At 42.0% G+C, this 18751-nt stretch overlaps 1 protein-coding gene across 8 annotated transcripts in view; it reads right to left on the bottom strand.

Annotated features, from left to right (window-relative positions):
• Nucleotides 1-18751, bottom strand: part of U2SURP (U2 snRNP associated SURP domain containing) — a 45496-nt gene extending 26745 nt beyond the window's left edge. The window contains exons 1-11 of one of the 8 annotated variants that reach the window (XM_066556271.1): nucleotides 15652-18751; nucleotides 7992-8039; nucleotides 7544-7561; nucleotides 5121-5219; nucleotides 4378-4492; nucleotides 3847-3980; nucleotides 2598-2639; nucleotides 1757-1824; nucleotides 376-470; nucleotides 257-292; nucleotides 75-157 (exon numbers count right to left, since the gene is read on the bottom strand). In XM_066556271.1, coding sequence (XP_066412368.1) covers nucleotides 75-157; nucleotides 257-292; nucleotides 376-470; nucleotides 1757-1824; nucleotides 2598-2639; nucleotides 3847-3980; nucleotides 4378-4492; nucleotides 5121-5213 — 666 coding nt within the window. In that variant the 5' untranslated portion in view covers nucleotides 5214-5219; nucleotides 7544-7561; nucleotides 7992-8039; nucleotides 15652-18751. Of the gene's footprint in view, nucleotides 1-74; nucleotides 158-256; nucleotides 293-375; nucleotides 471-1756; nucleotides 1825-2597; nucleotides 2640-3846; nucleotides 3981-4377; nucleotides 4493-5120; nucleotides 5220-7543; nucleotides 7562-7991; nucleotides 8040-14947; nucleotides 15015-15651 lie in introns of those variants that run through there. The other 7 variants (XM_066556265.1, XM_066556266.1, XM_066556272.1 and 4 more) reach the window with 7 other exon arrangements.

Here is an 18751-nt window from a genome sequence, read left to right as displayed (position 1 = left end):
TTCCAATGAATATTGCAAAAAAATTTGTCTGGGCCCAAACATGCCAACACTGCACTCCTTGGCTCCAAACTCACCTGAGGATTGATGTTTCCCAGATACAAGTTTGTTGTGCTTGGATCTCCAACATCATGTGACCCTGGTGCATAATCATCCAGTACTAAAATAAAGGAAAACAACAAACAAAAAAAGAAGTCATAATCCCTGCTATGCATTTAAATGACAACATTAAATTGAGTAAGAAAAGAATCTGTATTACCACCAGATGATCTGTTTCTTCTTGAAGGAGCATCCACTGAATATAGAGAAGAAAAATATGTACAATTTAGCCTACAAATCTTGTAGCCCAGACTAACATAAAAAATAACATCTACTTACTTGAACGCCGCTGCCCATCTGAATCAGACTGGGGTGGTTCAAAACGACTCAATCTACCTTTTGTTTTGTGCCTTTCATCACGCTCCTCTTGGATTCTAAGAAGCAAGTTTCAAGTCAGCAACAACTTAAAACCATTCTGAAGTTTTTATTCTAAAATTTTGAATTGACTTAACAATTATGAGAATTTTCAATATGAAACAATGAGTTTGTTAGAACTTCCAAGTTGCCAGTATGTCTGAACTTCTGTTTCATCAACTGGAATATATCTACCTGAATCATTCCAGCTGCATGCTTCCTCATTCATATTGTCAGGGTATTTCATTCTCAAACAAAACTGGAAATAAGAACTGTGCTCTGAAAAAGTGACTCCAATTCCACATCCAACTGCCAGAGATCCACAGACCATCCAGGTGACTTTTCAAGATGCACACAACTCCTCAGTGTCTATTTATCCTTCCAGCTTTTCTAAGCCTTACTCAGAGGCACACCCACCTGACTATTTCCAGAATAAACTGGATTTCATCTCAGTTTCTAACTTTGAGGACAGTACTCACAAGTAAGTATTTGGTCCCCTGCAGTCTGGCCTTAAATCCTGATATGAAGATACTGAATCCCAGGATACAGGGATGTTCTTTCAACTCATTTACACCAACTAAGGAACATGCAGCAGTGAGGCTCAGGCACTCCTCACAAAAGCCACATGTGGGTTTAGAATGTTGTACCCACTGCTTTCTAATGCACAGAGATTCATTTATTTTCCATCACTAGCACCAGGATAAATAGATGGCACTCAGCTGCACTCAATACATGGGCTGCTCTTTGTTGTATTCCAACACATATGGAAGTGAAACAATCTGCTTTTTCAAGCATTATCCAGCTTGCTTTTAATACTATGTAAATTGAAGTCTCTAGACTTGAATCACAATTCTTATTTCTGCATTATACAAAAGCTCAGCCTTCTCCTACAAATTCCTCTGGATATAGTTTAGAAACACTGACAAAGCTCACTCTTTTCAAGAGTGACAGACATTTCATACTGCTCAAATCTCTCTGTTACACCCCTGTACTGGTCAGGTTTTGGTAGTGGGGGGCTACAGGGGTGGCCTCTGTGAGAAGCTGCCAGAAGCTTCCACCATGGCAGATAAAGCCAACACCAGCCAGCTCCAAGATGGACCCAACAATGGCCAAGCCCATCAGCAATGGCAGGGATTAAGCCTAACTAAGTTCTTTTAGCTAATTAGTTATACCATTTCATAAGCATTTGAGGGAGAAAAAAAATAAAAACCTTCCTTTGGAAACAACTTAGCAAGAATGATCTTAAATACTGGCAAGGCAAAACCCCTGGATTTTGTTTGTTTACTGTAAAAACTAGCAAACTTACTGCTTTAATTCTTCTTTAAAAAGTTCCAAATTACTCTTTTTCTTTTCCTTCTCTCCTTTCTTCAAAGGCTAAAATTAAAGATATATAAAACAACATTTCAGAAGACAAAATGAACAGAATTAAATATAACATAACAAAACCATAGATAATTTCCATGCATATTTTACCCACAGCTTTCAAACCAAGTAACTACAGGAGGAAAAAACAATGAAAAAAAACCAAAACAACAACCAGACAGACTTGAAACATTCAGACTGAGCGCTATCAAACACAAAGCTAGAAAATAAAAATTCAGAATAGTTGAAAAAAAAATTTGTTACTTCTCATTCTCACAATGCAGCACATATGATCAAACACTCTCTACTACATACACATTTAAAATAACTGTGAGGTATTTTGTCACTTTGTTCCATTTGGAAACTAGGATGCTGACTACACCCCTAGCATACCACCATGCTCTAATGAATTTGATAGATGTGTATGCATATATATGTAAATTATTTTACATATATATTTTCAATTATTTTATCTACAAACATTCTAATTGAAAAGAATTTCCTTCTCTTGCTTCCCTTTGGATGTAAATACAGTCTGAAAAAACAGTTACTTTAAATAGTTCAAGATCCTCAGGAAAAGTTCCTGAATGACGAAGAATAATGGATACTGCAATATTTTTTTTTTAACAGTAATATATGTTCCTTAACTAACTCATGTGAAATGTCATCTTCAACAACATTGTTTTTATAGAATCAAATTTAAATGAAAACGTTTCCAATAGGCAGACATACAAAATACTTGTGTTACACACTACAGCTTTGGAAAAACTGGACTTCCTACTCACCCCAGGCAAAGTTGTTTGTTTGTTTTTGTTTTTGGGGAGGGTCTGCCAAATAAATAAAATCATTTTTACCTCATTATCTTCAATCACCATTGGACATGGCAAGTGAGTAAACTGATTGCATTACTTCACAAGTATTTATGAAAAATTTGAAAAGCAGTAATAGTCTTACAGTACAAACACTTGCTTATGACAGAACAGAGCTCAGAAAAATAAAAAAAATGCTACAATTAATTTCTGTATATGTAGAGCTTTACATACAATGAAAATCAAAACTGCCATCCAGTAGTACCCCACTGCTCAAACACTGACATTTGTTTAAAGCTGGAGGGAGGTTATGATGGAACTGCCCACAATTATCACATTACATTCATTTCCCACCCTACCAGGCAGCATCTCACATGTTTCACTTAAGCTTTAAAATTGTAGTAAGCTCTATTAAAAGACTTTTAAGACATCCAAGACATTCATTACACATACACAGTGGTAACAGTAATCATAGCAATTATCACTTGGCTTCAAGACTGCTGGTTCATATTTCTAATATTTTTAGTACTTTTTATGATGAACCTTGGTTAAAAAGAAAAGAAAACAAAACAAAAAAAAAATAAAACCAACAAAAACCAACCCAAAAACAAAACAAAGAAAACCCTCCATCAAATCATGCAGAAGACAAAATAAATTAAATAAATAAATTAAATAAAACAAGGTGTTCAGCTTCTGAACTGTTCTGGAACTCAAAGAGGGACTTCTAAAGGAACTTCTCAAACTTCACCCCCCCCAAAAAAAACCAAACCAAAACAAACAAACAAACTCAAAGAATCCTACCAAGAATAACTTCAATCAACACAAAGGTCAATTTACTTTGTTGGTTTAAAGTTTAAAAAAAAAATCAAAAACAGATAGTAGCAATAGAAACTGAGAATTGCTCCTAAACCCAGAAATTCTCAGGACTGAAGCAACTATCCCTTTGCAACAGTCACTAAATCCATATCCATGAGAAGTCTGTCCACCTTAGCAGGAACACAATAAAAGGGCAGTGCAGCACCAGGTGTACTGTGCCACATACAGGGCTCCTGGGCCTCTGCATTTCATCACCTTTGTATCTGCTACTGTTCAGGAAACTCCACATGTCCACCTTCTCTCAGATGTGACACGTGCAGATAAAACTACTCTGCAAGCACTCAGGGCCCTTTTTCTAAGCACTTCTAAATACATCAGGATGGAGTTAGGATTCAAGTGAGAAACTTACAGGCTTTTTGGTTTCTATCATTAAGAGGGATGGAGGTTTCTCATTAGATGGCTGACTTGGTTGATTTTTTTGATCTGAGAATCGTGATGAAGGTTTATAGATTTTACCCCGTTTTTCATCTGTTTCATGCTCCTCTGAAATTAAAGACAAGTTGAAAGCAAATTTTATTAACTCATGCTGCAAAACACTGTTCATTAGAAAGAATGCTGATTTTTAATACTGGTCATTCAATGCAATATATTACTTCATTTTTAAAAAGCTGACAATATGAATTTTATATAATTTAACATCTTTTAATATGAAGGAAAAAACCATGGATTAGGTAGTCTAAACCAAGGCATTTTTTCCTCTTGTAGTTAAAGCACAAATCACACCACTGCCTACCTCAATCAAAGCATAAAGCAGATTTTCGCATCAAGTTTTTTTCTGCTTCTAATGTAACATACTAATTTTAAAATGCAATTCAAAGCCAATCTTCATCTTTACTCAAAGCCAAATGACCCACCACCTCCAAAAAAAGATGAGTTATACCTTTAGATGCATTAACGATTCCTCCTCTTACAAATGTTTTCACTTTATTACCATCACCTCCTTCAAAGGCAGCAAGGAATTCTTCATAAATTTCTGCAGCAGCCTTCTCATCCTCCTACATAGCAAATGTTCATCTATTTACTATCATCACAGAACAACTTTCACTAGACAGTTACTCTTAAATTAGATATGTGACATTCATTTTTATTTTCTAGAGTTCAAGCTACAAACAGCATCAAAGGAGTTTCAATTTTGGATAATTCAAATTTCTGAGAAATGTGGGTAGAACACAGCACATAACACACAAATCCACTGAGGCTGTGTGCTCCAAGATGCTCCTTTCCAGGAGTTTACATGGCAATTTAACATTCAAAAGATGCCAAACAGAAAAGCTCAAATACAAAGGCTTATGAGCCTGGAGCTTTGCTGGCCTCAGCATGAAAGAACAGTGCCCATTCCATCTCAGCCTTTACCATCAGCCCACGTGGCTGAAGGAGATCCACAAGAGGATCACCCTTCCCTATTTCAGGAAGCCAGAGAACTTCATTTGTCACAGAGAAGGAAAGAGTAAGCCTCTCTGTATCATAATGCCATGGATGCAAAAATACATTATACATGTAAAATACAATTCACTTTCACTCTTAGAGAGCTACAATTACCAAAATTGAGACATCTGTTGCAATCTGAAAGCAAAATTATTCGAGGTCTGCATACAAAGTAAAATTTTCATTCTATACTATTACCTTCTTTTTTAATTCTTCTTGCTCCTTCTTACTCAGTGTCCGTTTGGCAGCACTCATTTTGCCAATACTGAATGCTTTAAGTTTACTTTCCATTAGAGGCTGCAAAGGGAGTGAGAAAACAGACATCAAACTGTTTACAAAACAATGAAAATAATGCTACTTTTGACTTTGGTCTAGACCAGTAACTCAAACAAAACAAAGAAAAGCCTTTCTGTCCTGATCTGTGAAGTTTTCATTATCTAATACAACAACAACAAAAAAAAGTGGCTTTTGTAAAACAAATTATCCTTGGTTTAATGAGGAAGCTTTTAATACACCATTCAAACCCAGCTGAAATCTGAAGGACACTTGCTGTAAGGGCCTGGACATTTATCACTGTGCAGTGCTGCAGTTTCTAAACCTCCAGAAATACATGCTTTGCATTACAGTTCTTCCCCCTTCCCTCAAAAAAGCTTCTCTGACTCTTTTGGCAAGAATAATGTTTGTGCAAGGGTGGACAGGTAATGGAACAACCATATGGATGCTAAATTTCCATTGTACTTCAAGGTAAAAATTAACAGCTTTGATGGAACAACAAAATGCATTCTAGAGGTTTTCAGCTATTAATAAACCTCACACAAAAACTTCACATTCAGCTCCTAGACTGTTTCTAATTTCTTTCCAAAACCCTGATGGAGGAAGCACTCCACATAACAGTAATTTCTGGAGCACGGAAATGGAATTCTTAAGACTCTATTCTGGCAGTGAACAGGCAGCAAAGCACCAAGAGAAGAAAGACAAGAGGATGGAGAGCATGTTCCAAAGACATGGGCAGTGGGAAGTTAAAAGAGAGAAAAGATACTTCTCTGGAAACTCCTGCCTTAACACAGTAATTCATGAAGAATCAGCACAACAACAAAGCCCCAGAAGCCATGAGTCTTGTTTTCAAAATATTTGTGATGCTCCTACACAGAGCACACAGTGATGCTTGAAACTGATTTTTGCAATGACAGTTCTTAAAAAAAAATAATACAGCATCAAGACAAATAAGGTGAACAACTTAAATGTCATATCATGAAAAATATTCTGATACCAACTGGAAAGGGTTTCCTCTAGGAATAATTTTCTTTGCAAAGAGTTTTATTTCTAGTATCAGCTTCCTATTAAAATTCTTTTTTCATTAAAAAACACCACGAAAAACGAACTGTTTGAAATATCTTCAATTTATAATCCTTGCTTAGCATCACTCTCAGATCTGTGCCAAGCATAGGACCAAGTAGTTCTTACTTCCTTGAAACTGTTCCCTCTTCATCACTGAAAGTAAAGCTATCAGTGACAAATTTATGCAGGGTTCTCTGTGAAGTTATCTGGTTTATGACACCATGTTTGTCAATGTGAGCTGCTGTGACAGGCTTATCAGGAGCTTTTAATTCATCTGTGTGTTTTTAAATTTAATAAAATCCCATCTCCCAGATATCTGAAAAGCAGCTTCTATTTCAATATGACAAACAATATACAACCTTGGCAAAACGTGAGCACACAGCAATGGCACAGCACTGCAGGCACAGCAAATACCACACTCCTGCCCAGGCTTATCCTGTCATCAGAAAATAATCTCTCACAGTAATGTCACAGGATACCTGCAGGTCAGCCACATGAATATTTGTTCCAGTGACATAAAGGAAGCAGCTGCAAGATAAAGAGTTCTGGCACTAAGAGCTGCTCAGTTTAGAAAGGGTTTCAGGGAAAAAAACACCTGCCAACTGGCAGGAACAATATAAAGTTAAGATTGAACTAATTTATGCCTGCTAGTTAGATTCCAGTAGGCAATTATAATATTGTAATTAACCATATGCAGCTTCACAGAATTCCTAACAACAGAACTACACAAAACTTGAAGGTCTTCCTCCTTCAAAAAATGCAAGACACTGTGAAAACAGTAAAGCAAATGACAGAAGCAAAGAGAAACTTGGAGCTAAGTAATCAAATCTCTGTATGAAAGCAAACTTCTGTTTAACCAGAACACTGCACTGACTGTAAAGTGGCACAAAGCACTAAAGTTCCAGTTCCATCAGTACAAAATACTCAGAAGAGATTTAAGAGTAATTGCCCAAATTGTAGCAAGTAAAAGAAATCAATAAAACAAGCTATTTCTCTATGAAAAGTTTCTGCTACCACAACTCAACTAATGCTCTTACAAGCAATTTAACAGCTGGTAATTGACTTCTGCATGTACAAAATCAAATTGAAATCTTGAAGAAAATCCAAACCACAGAATGAATTGTCTGGTATTAACTCCCAGTTTGGCTCTTGCTGCCTGTTTTCATTTTAGCTCAGAAACAGGTAAGTCTTCATGCAACATACCAACCACACAACCAGGCAAACGTCTCGTCACTGAGGGGATAAGGGGCAGGGGGACAGCAGGACCAGGTTATTCTTCTTACCTTTTCCTTTATCACATTCTATTAGAAAGAAAAATAAAAATAAAGGATGGAATTAGGGCCACACTGTCTCAGCCTTGAGAAGCCAACTGTATGTGAAAAAGCACTTGAATACCCCATGATTCCTAGGACAGATCACCTTGCATCCTCAAGCACTCCCCAGTATAAGAGACAAACCCATACAGAGTCCTTGCAACTTTTTTCTGTTCCAGTACCTATTATGGATGCAGTGCCATGCAGCAGAGCTTCCTACATTGCTGCTTGTTTTGAAAGTTTCAAGGAGTATTTTTAAACATGAAATCATTGGTTCATTTGCAAACACCTACAGGTTACATACCCAATGCACCAGACTCTGCCTGTAGCGAGCAGCTTTCTTTCAAAGCAGGCCTACTTTGATTTGTGGGCTTAGTTGGAATTTTTTTGGCTTTTTGTTTAAGTGTTTTGGACTTACATGTGAATCAGCAGATCCAGTGGTATGTACTGCATCTGGCCCTCTGACCTGAGGAGAGAATGAGGAGGAGGTGAGGCACACAACAAGAAACAGACAAACAACCTCTGGGGGGGGGTTCCCAGTTCTTGGAATGTGAATTTTCATTTCAATTTCAACATCCAAATACAAAAGAACAAAGATACCTATAATGTATTTTAATGATCTATCTGACCTAGGTCACCTCAGGAACAATGTCAATATAAGGGAAATAAGGGACAGACCTAAAGATAGACCATTAAAAAAAATCTCAATTTCCACAGCTGGATTTTATAAATACATCAGTAATGGCACCACTGGGGAAAAAAGTAGGTTAGTTACATTGCATCTTCAAGAGTTGTCATTAAAGACTGTCAAAGATTATATTAAGTGCTTGATTACATTTGGCTTCCTATAAAATAATTTCCAAAACTGTTTTTACTATATTGTGCATAGATGGAACCTGGCCACCTCAAAAACCACAATTTATGACCAAGTACTAATTGGTGTTATTACTTTAAACCCTAACTGAACTTTAACACCTAAACCAGCATATACACAAAATCAGATTTTAAATTAGCTTAAGTGATGGAGAACACACCTTTAAATTACATAATGCCCGAATTCCAGAAAACCTGACATAACATCTACTATTAAGATATTATTGCCTGATGCACAATTCATACCTTAATTGAAATTTAAGTCAAAGTAACACATTTCCATTAGCTGAAATCTGTTCATTAGTTACAGAACATTAGCATTTCTCCTCATTACCAGGAGTTTATAGTTTATACCACAAATAGTAATCTATGATGCTCATTTCCAGTCTTTCAAAATCAACAAGCACCAAATCCTACTCTAGAAGATCATTTACTAGGCCTTGTTTTTATTGTGCATGCTGCTTTTTCATCAGCTAAGACAGAGACCTTTCTAACAAGTGTATTCCTCTGTTATACAGTAAAATCAACTTAGAAAAAAATGCTCTTCAACAGAAACCAGAATTAAGTACACAAAGGCAGAGTGCAACACACAGATATAGCCCTTGCAAGGGAGAAGCAAAAGGCTTCTAGGAATATGTTTGGAGGGTTTTTAAGAAAGATAAGTGGGGCAGGGAAAACATGGGGGGAAAAAATCATGTCTTACTCTCAAGGACCTCCCAAATCCCCTTCCTTGCAGCACTGTACATGACTCACAAGCCATCTTTGCACAGAAGCTAATAGCAAGCTGAGTTCACATACAGCAGTAGCAGTTCATTAGAATACACATGGAAACAAATATCTCAAGTATCTTTCACTAATGCCATTCCCTGCAAACTTCTCCTCCTGTGTACTTGGTGCTGATTTTTTTGTGATCCCCAACTGCCTGTGGCACTCAGATCAGTAATCTGCTATGCACAGGTCTCCAGACTGCACAAATGTAGCCTAAGGAAAGCTGTCCTCCCCTCAAAACTTTATGAAAGTGTAGCCCAACATCACCCAGATAAAAGATGTACACTATGCAAAAGAATGCCAGAGCATGGGAGCAGCATTCCTCCTGCCACCCTGCGGCAAGCAGCACAGCAGCTGCACTTCAGCCTTCCAACAAACAATCTGAGAGCTGCAGTTCAAAAAATCCCACTCAAAGGTGGAGTGTACAGTGCTGTCTGCCTTGGTGTACTGCTCCAGGAAAGGAGTTTGTCTGGCAACAGCAGAAAGGAATGGCCACTTCCTGATTCTCCACATCTGCTCAATTTATGGAAGCTTTAGATAGTGACAGCTCCCAACAGGGGTGGTGCTCATAGGGAGGACAGAAACAAAACATTACACAGAGTAACAGTGGCAATGCTCAGTACAGTGACAGATTATCCTGAAGAAGAACATAAAAAGAAGCAAGACACTAAATCTGCTTCTCCAGCAGCAAGCAGATGATACTGCTCAGAAAGGCTGCAGTGCATGGTAGCACACAGAGATTCTGTGGGAGTCCAGTGGCACTCCCCAACCCACCAATACAGACCAGGGCACTGTGGAGCCACTGAATATTAGCTGAGCAGCACAATTTCTATTAAGGGGCACTCAGAAAACTTGTAAAAGCAATTTTAGCTTTCAGACCAACTGTACCCCACAATAACTAGCAGCTTTGGAGAGCCATGTCATCTTCCTCCTTCCACAATTCTTATTTTTAAGGTCTTCTCTTTCCTATGTATAAATTTAGTTCTACCTTTGATACTGCTCCTGACCAACCAAGAAACTATTCTGACAAAGCACAAGACGAAAAGGTTCTTGACAAAATTACACATTGCTATCTGCCAGTTTCCAAACAGCAGTTATTTTAAAAAATCACAAATTCTCCCAGCACTGCACTTTGCATCCATCTGCACTCCTTGAGAAAAGGGGCCATTTTGTTTCCTTAGGAGTCAGACCAGCTGCTCTGACTCAGCGGAATCCGTGTCTCTCTAGCAGAGGGAAACATTTTAGAAGATGTTGCCCACCTGTGTTGAAATCTAGAGCAGGATCATTTTTTCTGTTCTTATCACGTCAAGTAGTTCAACTGAACCTAACTGCTGAAAGAAAGACACACAAAGCTCTGCCCTCCACATGATGAGATGTGAGGACAGCTCCCTTGTGTTCAAGATGCCAACAGAAAAAATGCAGTGAATCCAACTTTCAGTCACTGCCAGCAGACAATTGACAAATGCCTTCTTACCCCCAATTCACTGCATCTCTGCATGAAAATTATCTCCTTTTTTTTTGTCCTCAACCAGACTATTTTACAGCTGGATCACTTTTTCCATCACTTTCATGCTGCGCATTTGTCAAAGCATGTGCCAGCACAGCTGAAGTGTCATTTCAGCAGCCTGCATTAAAATACAGCCCTGTCAAAGCCCAGTCCTGGAGGTCAGGTCACCCAAAGCTGAGTCCAGCCAACTTCAACCTCCAAGAGAAAAACCAAAACCTTCAAAGAGCCATACAAATGATATTTATGACAAACTTCCATGAAAAATGCCAAAGCAGAGACATCTCTGAGATTCTGATCTTTACATTTTCTTCTAGCTTCATGGAAGCTTCCAAGGAAAACAGAGAAGAAAACAGCTCTCTGGAATCTTCCTTCCTGCCCACAGCTCACATGGCCACAAATCCAGCTCTTCATGGTTTCTCCAGACTTAAAAATCTCTCAGTAAAACTGGCACGATTGTGTCATTTCACAAGTATTTAAAATACATCGCACACAATAAATATTTTTTTAATTAACACTGATGTCATTTAGTGAAACAAAGAGCAACAAAAGCACAAAGGTTGCCAATAGAACCCAGGAGACAATCTGTGGTCCTCTAAATGCTGAATGATATTTTTACAACTGTAATTGCTACAACTTAAAACATAAATGAAAGCCCTGTCCTTGAAAGAACCAATAGCTTCAGGGTGAAATGTGTAAAAGAAACTCTGCCGAAAGCCACTCCTGCCCTGTTTCAACACCTTCCACTGATCCTGCCCCCACAGTGGCCACACTGAACTCCAGCACTGCTCCTGGTCTAGCTCATCACCCACCACAGGGAGAGATGGGGAGGTTCAGCCAAAGCATTTCCCAACTCAAAGCAGCAGCCTGCTGCCCAAATCATGCCAAATCAACCAGAGAGGACAATGCTTGGTAGGGAAGAAGTAGCTAAAGCTGGGACTCCTTGTGTCAGCACTGACAGTAAGGAAAAACAAATGCGAACACATAAATTAAGATGTCAAAATTCAGCTAAAGGAGGGTTCCAGGTTGCCTTATATTTTTTATTCTTCCTTTCTCTCTAGAAAGTGAGTGCTTGAAAACACCTGCAAATTATTTCACAGCTAATGTATTTAGTCTTTACAGTTACTGGAATAATACAGACTAGAATTAGTTCCTATCAGAGTAATCATAATTTGCAGACACAATAGCAAATGGACTGTGGCTTTCTCCAGAAGTATTTGTACACAATGGTATTCCACTAGAACCTTCAACTCAGGTAAGAGGTCCAGCTTTTGGGATGAAAAAGAGAAAAGTACAGCTTGGTCCAAAGGGAGTATTTCTTCTGCATATGGCACCCACTTTGGACAGCAGTCTATGTAAGAGCAGTGGCCATGCCAGACAGTGACTATTCTCAGAAGATACAATAACAAAAGCAAAGAGTCACTGAGCAGCTAAAATTTCATTACATAAATAACTGAACATCTGTATCTGTCATTTCAGAATCATGCCCTACACTGATGTCCTGTGCAGTCTTTAGCAATGTCTATTTTCTATTCTTTAATTATCTTTCTTTCCTACTTGGATTTCTGGAAATCTCAAGCACGAATCTTGCTATTCTAATCTCAAAGTGCCAGAGGAATAGTTAATGCTTTTGCAATACATTTCACATGGGAGACTCTCAAAGTTATTTAGCAGCTGCCAGCATCACACAAAGCAGCTGCCACCACAGCAATGCAGGCACTGGGGGCTCCCTGAACCTGTACCACCTCCAGCAACGCTTTCCAGTCAGTGAATCAAACAAACAATGCCTGCATGACAAAAATGGCATTTTACACTACACACACACACACACACACACACACATATATATATACACACACATATAAAAAACTGGGTCAAATTCAGTACTTGGACAACAAGACTGAAGAATAAATTTCAACCATTCTGAAGGGGAGAAATTCTTTTATTTCAGGCACTAGGTCACAGCTCCTCACAGAGCACAGAAAATAAAAGGTCACTGTGTCTTTCCAGCAGCTATCTAGAAGCCAGCAAAGGCACTGAATTAGAACTGCCACTGAAACATATCCTATGAGTCTGTGAGATACATAAATTATTGTATTTGCAAAACAAATGTAACTTACAAAAGAAGCCTACAACTTCACTTTTAATTATGCAAGTAAATGAATCCTAAAATTATTAAAAATAATCAAAATTTCTGATAATTACTTCATGAAATGTAGCAAAATGGTTATTTGCTCAATTGCTAAACCATAAACATTCTCAATAGACGTTTTAATCCCTGTGTGAATAAACTAATTTAAAAAAATAATATTTCTAATTTCAATACCATTTCTTTCTGCAGACATCTGAAAAGTACCTCAATGTATATCACAAGCACTTATGGAATAATAAAACAAAGGTACCAAAGGGAACACACACTGTTCAGCCCCCCAATATTTCCCAAGTTTTTTTTTTTTGGGAAATAAACCCCAAGAGATAGGCATGTCTTATTTTATTTCACTTTTCAACAGAAACATTCTCATAGATCCAAGTAGGTATTATCCCTATTTTCTGTGGCACATAAAATAATACTGACAAGAAGGAACAAGCCAGATCTAGAATGTAAAGTGGAACATGGCAAGGGTGTCTGGAGGAATGGGGAACAGAGGGGCGAGGGGGAGTGCACAGAGGTGGCAGGGGAGGTACAGATTGTCCTCAGCAGGCCCTGACAGATGAACACAGTCTGACCTTGCATTCCCTACTGACTTCCATGGGATGGAAGAGTTAACTGCCTGAACCTACCTCTGCAGAACTGACATCTAGGACAGAAAACAATTCCTATAAATTATTACTGTATATTGAAAAAAAAGAGTATCATCAGTACAGAAATAGCAAATGACAAAACACAAATAGCCTACAATGTAACTGCAAAAAGAAAGGAATCACGTCTGGGTTGGTGTTCTGTACCATGCTACCAGCTGCATTCATCAATAATTAAGTACTCTATTTCTAATTATACTTGAAATCCCAAAATGTCCTATTCCCTGAAAGCCACTGCCCACAAATTAAGACCTATTTTACTACTAAAGTTTTCTGTCCAGCTCTTATTTGCCATTCCAAGCCAAAAGCGAGATAAAAAAACGTTTCTTGGCAATATTTGGAACAGATCTTAAAAGAGAAACAAAAATAATGCGCTCCTACTCTAATAACAACTGAGTAAACATGCAAAGACTTTAAGTAACTACACTTCATTACCAGCTGCATTAATTAGTACAGCTTCTTGGCAGCAAAATAAAATTTTAAAAAACTAAGTAATCCTGGTCTTGCTTAATAAAAAGATGGGCAAAAATTATTCATTTATAGCACTGGAAATTCCTGAGCCATAACACGGCTTTCTCTTTGAATGACTTACACGCTCACACACCAAAACCTGAAGCATTTATATAGTTCTGACCTAAAACTTGAAACGAAAGTGAATGAAAGGGAGCAATCCTCAAACCATCAGCCGCCAGCGCACCCCGCAAAATATCTCACCCTCCACCATCCCGGGCGGCAGGAGCGATGCCACGAGCGCAGGCAGCTCCGTGCTGTGACCGTTGGTTCCAGAGCACAGCTCTGGGCCAAGCTTTCCAGAGCTGCTGCGCTACCTGTGCTCCTGGGCTGGAAAACCACCCAGCAAAACTACAGGAAGTAAAGAGGGTTCAGGGAAAAGCGCGGGGAGCGCCACAGCAATTCTACCAAACTTGTAATTTCATCGCGCTTCAAAAGAACCCACTCCATCTCAATTCGTCGTTTTCCTTCACACTCGCGAGTTGGAAACTAACCCTGCGCGGGCTTCAGCCCACGTGGAGGGAGGGCAATGAAATGAAAGCCGTCGGTGGGCACGGCTGGGCTCGGGCATTGCGGGCCGGCACAGCGCCGCCGCCGAGCCCCGCGCCCTCCTCGGCCGGGCCACGGGGACGCCACGGGGACAGACACGTGCCCGGGGCGGTCTCGAGGAGCGGGCGTGCCCCGCAAGAGGCCCGGGACCCCGAGCCCCCTTCCCGCCTCCCACCCCGTCCCGGGGACCGCGGTCACCCCGGGCTCAGAGCAGGCCGCGCCGCCCGCGCCTCGCCGCCCCGCCGCTACCGGGCCCTTCCGCCGCGGCAGCGGGCCGCGGGCCGCGTTCCCCGAGAGCAACGGAGCGGGTCGCGGGCCGTGCCTCCCGAGGCGAAGGGAGCGGGCGCGGGCCCGGGGCGGAGCGGCCTCACCTTCCCGGCGGGTTTCTGCGAGCCGCCGGGCGCCTTGTCCGCCATCTTGCCTCTCCCCTCGCCCAGCCCTGGCGGCGGCCGAGCGAGCGCCGATCCCACCGAGCCCGCGAGCGGAGGGCGCGAAGCCGATGGCCGAGTCGCCGATGGCTCCCCCCGCCCCCCCCGGCGCGGCAGGGCCGCCCCGTCCGCAGGCAGTGCTCGGCTCGCACGGTAGCGACGGGAAACGGAGCGGACACCGCTGGGAATAACCCGGAATGCTGCACCTCAGTGAGAAAAACCCTTCAATACTGAAAAGGCTAACACAGCAAATCCTTCCTTACTGGGTTTGATATTAGACTACAACTGCAAGTGTATTGAAGGCTGTTTAACTGGGGATTATAACCAGCCGTCACATCTATGATGAGTCTTGAATCCCCGTGCTTTCATAGATTTTCAGAGTGGAATATGCAGGGGCTGAGATAATATTTAAGGAAAAGACAGGAAGATACAGAGAAGTTAATGAAAGCTTTAATCCACCACCTGCCGACACGCCCTGTGAGCGGCAGGAGGGAGCAGAGCCTGTGCTAACAACCGCTGGGGCAGCGGATAATGAAGGTTCCAGAAGGTAGGGGGAAAAAAAGCAAAAGGAGAGGTTGTAGAGGGTAAAGGTAACTGCAGAGGGCTGGAAGTTTATAGAGGACGGCAAAATTCTCAGGAAACCTCACCGGCTGCAGATGTGCGTCCAAGTTTGCAGGGACATAGTCTGGTGAGAGATGCTGCTCTGCCCGCAGCCGTGTCAGGGCGACGGCTCAGCTGCGAGCACGTCCATGGCAGTGTCACCGCGTGTCACCAGCACTGAGCAGGCGGGTCAGGGCGGACACGGCACAGCGGCGCGGCAGCGAGGCTCACGGCGGGCTGGAGAACGGCAGGAAAGTGTCCCTGAAGGGCGGAGGGCGCGGGTCAATGTGCAGGAAGAGCAGGGCGGGCAGCAGGAAGAGCTCCCTGGGTTTGCTACCCCGCAGGCGCCGCCAGGGGGCAGGCACGGCCCGTGCCGAGCGCCCGCGTGAGGCGGCCCTTGCCACGTAACGTGACTCCACCCGGAGTCGCACAAAAAATGGCAAAATAAAAAATAACGATCCCCATCGTTCCTTAGGTACGAGCCGCTTTCCTCCGCAGTTCAGTCTGCAGCTGAGGCAGGGAGAAAGGCCTCGCGGCACCACGCGTTTCTCCGGCTGCTGGAGCCTCCCTCCGCAACCCAACGCGGAATGTTCCGGTACCGGCGGGGCGGCCGAGGCCCCGCAGAGGGAGGATTTGTATCGAATACACCGGAGCGACTGCAGCGATAAGCGCCTGCTGGTCCCACGGCCGTGGACACGGTGCTGGGTCCCATCTCCATCCTAGAGGAGCCTGCACGGCTCTCTTAGATAAATTTGAGGAGGAATCACTGAGGCTTGGCAGGAAGGAGGGGGAAATCAAACCCACGCATTGACAGGCACAACTCCACCAGTCTTTCCTAGGATATTTTGAGCCCCAAACGTTCCCATAGAGGAGTCCTTCCACCTGAAGGGATGGCGTTGGTCAAGGAGCATTATGGATGGATTAGGCAGGATTTACTGCTTCAGAATCCAAGCCAAGCCCTTCTCTTCCCCCATCTTTCTCCCTGTTTACTTGAGAACCATTTCACTGCCTTGCAGAGATACAGGATTAGTATAATCTGTGACCTGCTTTTGGGATGGTTTTTAACATATTAGTGCAAACAGGTGCAGCAATGAGTTGAAAGCAAACTAGCTGTGGAACTTAGGGCTACAGGAGAAGACACTAGATGATACTCAACTCTGCTGGGACCATATTAATAAACCTGGCATGAAAGATGACTGACACTTCTGGATAAGAAACAGACATCTAACTGGAAAGAGGAATGTGCCTTTGGATGAGAAGAGTTTCAGGGCCAATAATGTTTAGAAAATTTGTGCTCCATTTGGCCTCAATCCCTTAATTTTATCCACCTCATTAATCCATTTTAATTATCCACCTCATTGTTCAAATCCTCCTCTTACTGCTTAGCCTCTACGCTCTTTTGTAATTAATAAACTGCACCAAATTAAGAGCATCACAATCCAGAGCATGCTGAGAAAAACAGGAAAGAAATAGTTAGAGTTTCAAAGGTCATCTCTAAAGATAATTTTTCAGAATGAACTGGACTCCTCAATCTGTGCTATTTATAACACATTGCAATAGTACAGTAGCACTTGAATACAGTTAGTGAATGAGAACACATGTCACTGTTTTGGGCTTCATGGGAAAGCAAGGGCAGGAAGGAAAGGAAACAGTGAGATGCAGAAATCCATGGAGAATTAATGCTGGAAAGGGTAGGGTAATAATAATAATAATAATAATAATAATAATAATAATAATAATATTTAAAAGCAAATTGTGGGCATTTTTCATTATAATGCAGTAGGTCTGGTTGCCTGCAGATCTGGGAATTGTTTATTAACTGTAGTCACAATGACAAGTATCATTAAGCAATATACTTAGGAAAATCACGAATTATCATAAATAATTAACACTAAGCTACATTAAGTAAACCACATGCTGCAGTGTGTTACACTTGTCTTTCTGGCTGCTTTTTTCCCAGCTTTCAGATGAAAGCTCTCCATTGCTCTCACTCCAGACCAGGGCACAGAACTGCTGCAATTCTTTAGCAAACGTGGGTGTGAGGAAAAGGGAGAGGAAGGATTTCGGGTGCTGTGGAAGTTCCCTACCCTGTGGCAAAGGAAGCACGTTCGAGGACATGAGGCAGGCAGATAGTGAGTAGGACGGGAGTGTAGCTGCTGGGTGTACAGGTTTGTAACTCTAGTTTCACACTTTCCTGTGCAGTTTCACAGAGTGACTCACGGATCCCTAAAGCCACCGGCTGTGTGTGTGTTCCCCAGTGCTTAGGCAGCCGTCTTCCAGCTTCGTCCCTTATTCCGCCCTCCGCCTCCTCCGCCAGCGAGGGTTCTCAGAAGAGGCAGCGGCAGCTCCGCCGGCCCCGCGGGTTGCTAGGGAGCGCCGAGCCCAGGGCAGAGGCGGGCAGCCCTCGGCCGGAGCACAGAGCCCGGCCTCAGCTGAGATGCCTTAGCAGGGACCACCGCAATAACGAAAAAGAGCCAGAGGGGCTGTGTGGGAGAGGGCAGTTTGCCTCTCAGGAAGTCTGGACTTGCTGCCACTGCTCTGTCTGCTCTCTGTCCCCCGGCAGGAGCCACCTCTGTGTTACTCCATCTCTCAGTGCTCGTGCTTTACCTTCCCTAAGCTGTGACTCCTGCTCTACTCCTGCCATTCAGCAGCTGCTTTCCCTTCCAAGACCCCGCTGCTCTCTCCTTAGACACGTCTTATCAGGGTTCTTCCTCCCCCTGGGATTCCTCAAGCGATGAGGCGCGTTACGCAAACCAGTCACAGGGGCAGCATCTGACCCGCGCCGTCTGGCTGAGAAGGGTCGGTCATTTGCTGTGTAGTTTGCAGGCACTCGTGCAAGTATCAAATGAAGGCTTAATTTCAAAAGTTCTCCTGCAGCTTCTTGTCAGAGAGAATTAGCCTACGTGGCTAGAATCCAGATGTGCACATCTATCAGCTGTTTTGAAAGCATGGAAGTTCAAGATGAGTGCAATGCCAGTCATTCCTTCGCCATACTGAGAGTCCCTCCTGTCAGGTTACTAACAGTGAGTAGCAATTTGTGCTCTGCAAAACACTCCCACTCTGCACATACAAACAAAACAATTTCTTAGTTATGCACTTTGTAAGTGAGGGTTCAGTTCTGCAACCCTTGCAAAGGACAAGCTGTAC

This window comes from Molothrus aeneus, chromosome 10, assembly GCF_037042795.1.
Source record: "Molothrus aeneus isolate 106 chromosome 10, BPBGC_Maene_1.0, whole genome shotgun sequence".
NCBI lineage: Eukaryota > Metazoa > Chordata > Aves > Passeriformes > Icteridae > Molothrus > Molothrus aeneus.
The sequence above is the reverse complement of the archived record's forward strand: the minus strand, read 5'-3'. Positions and strand labels throughout refer to the sequence as shown.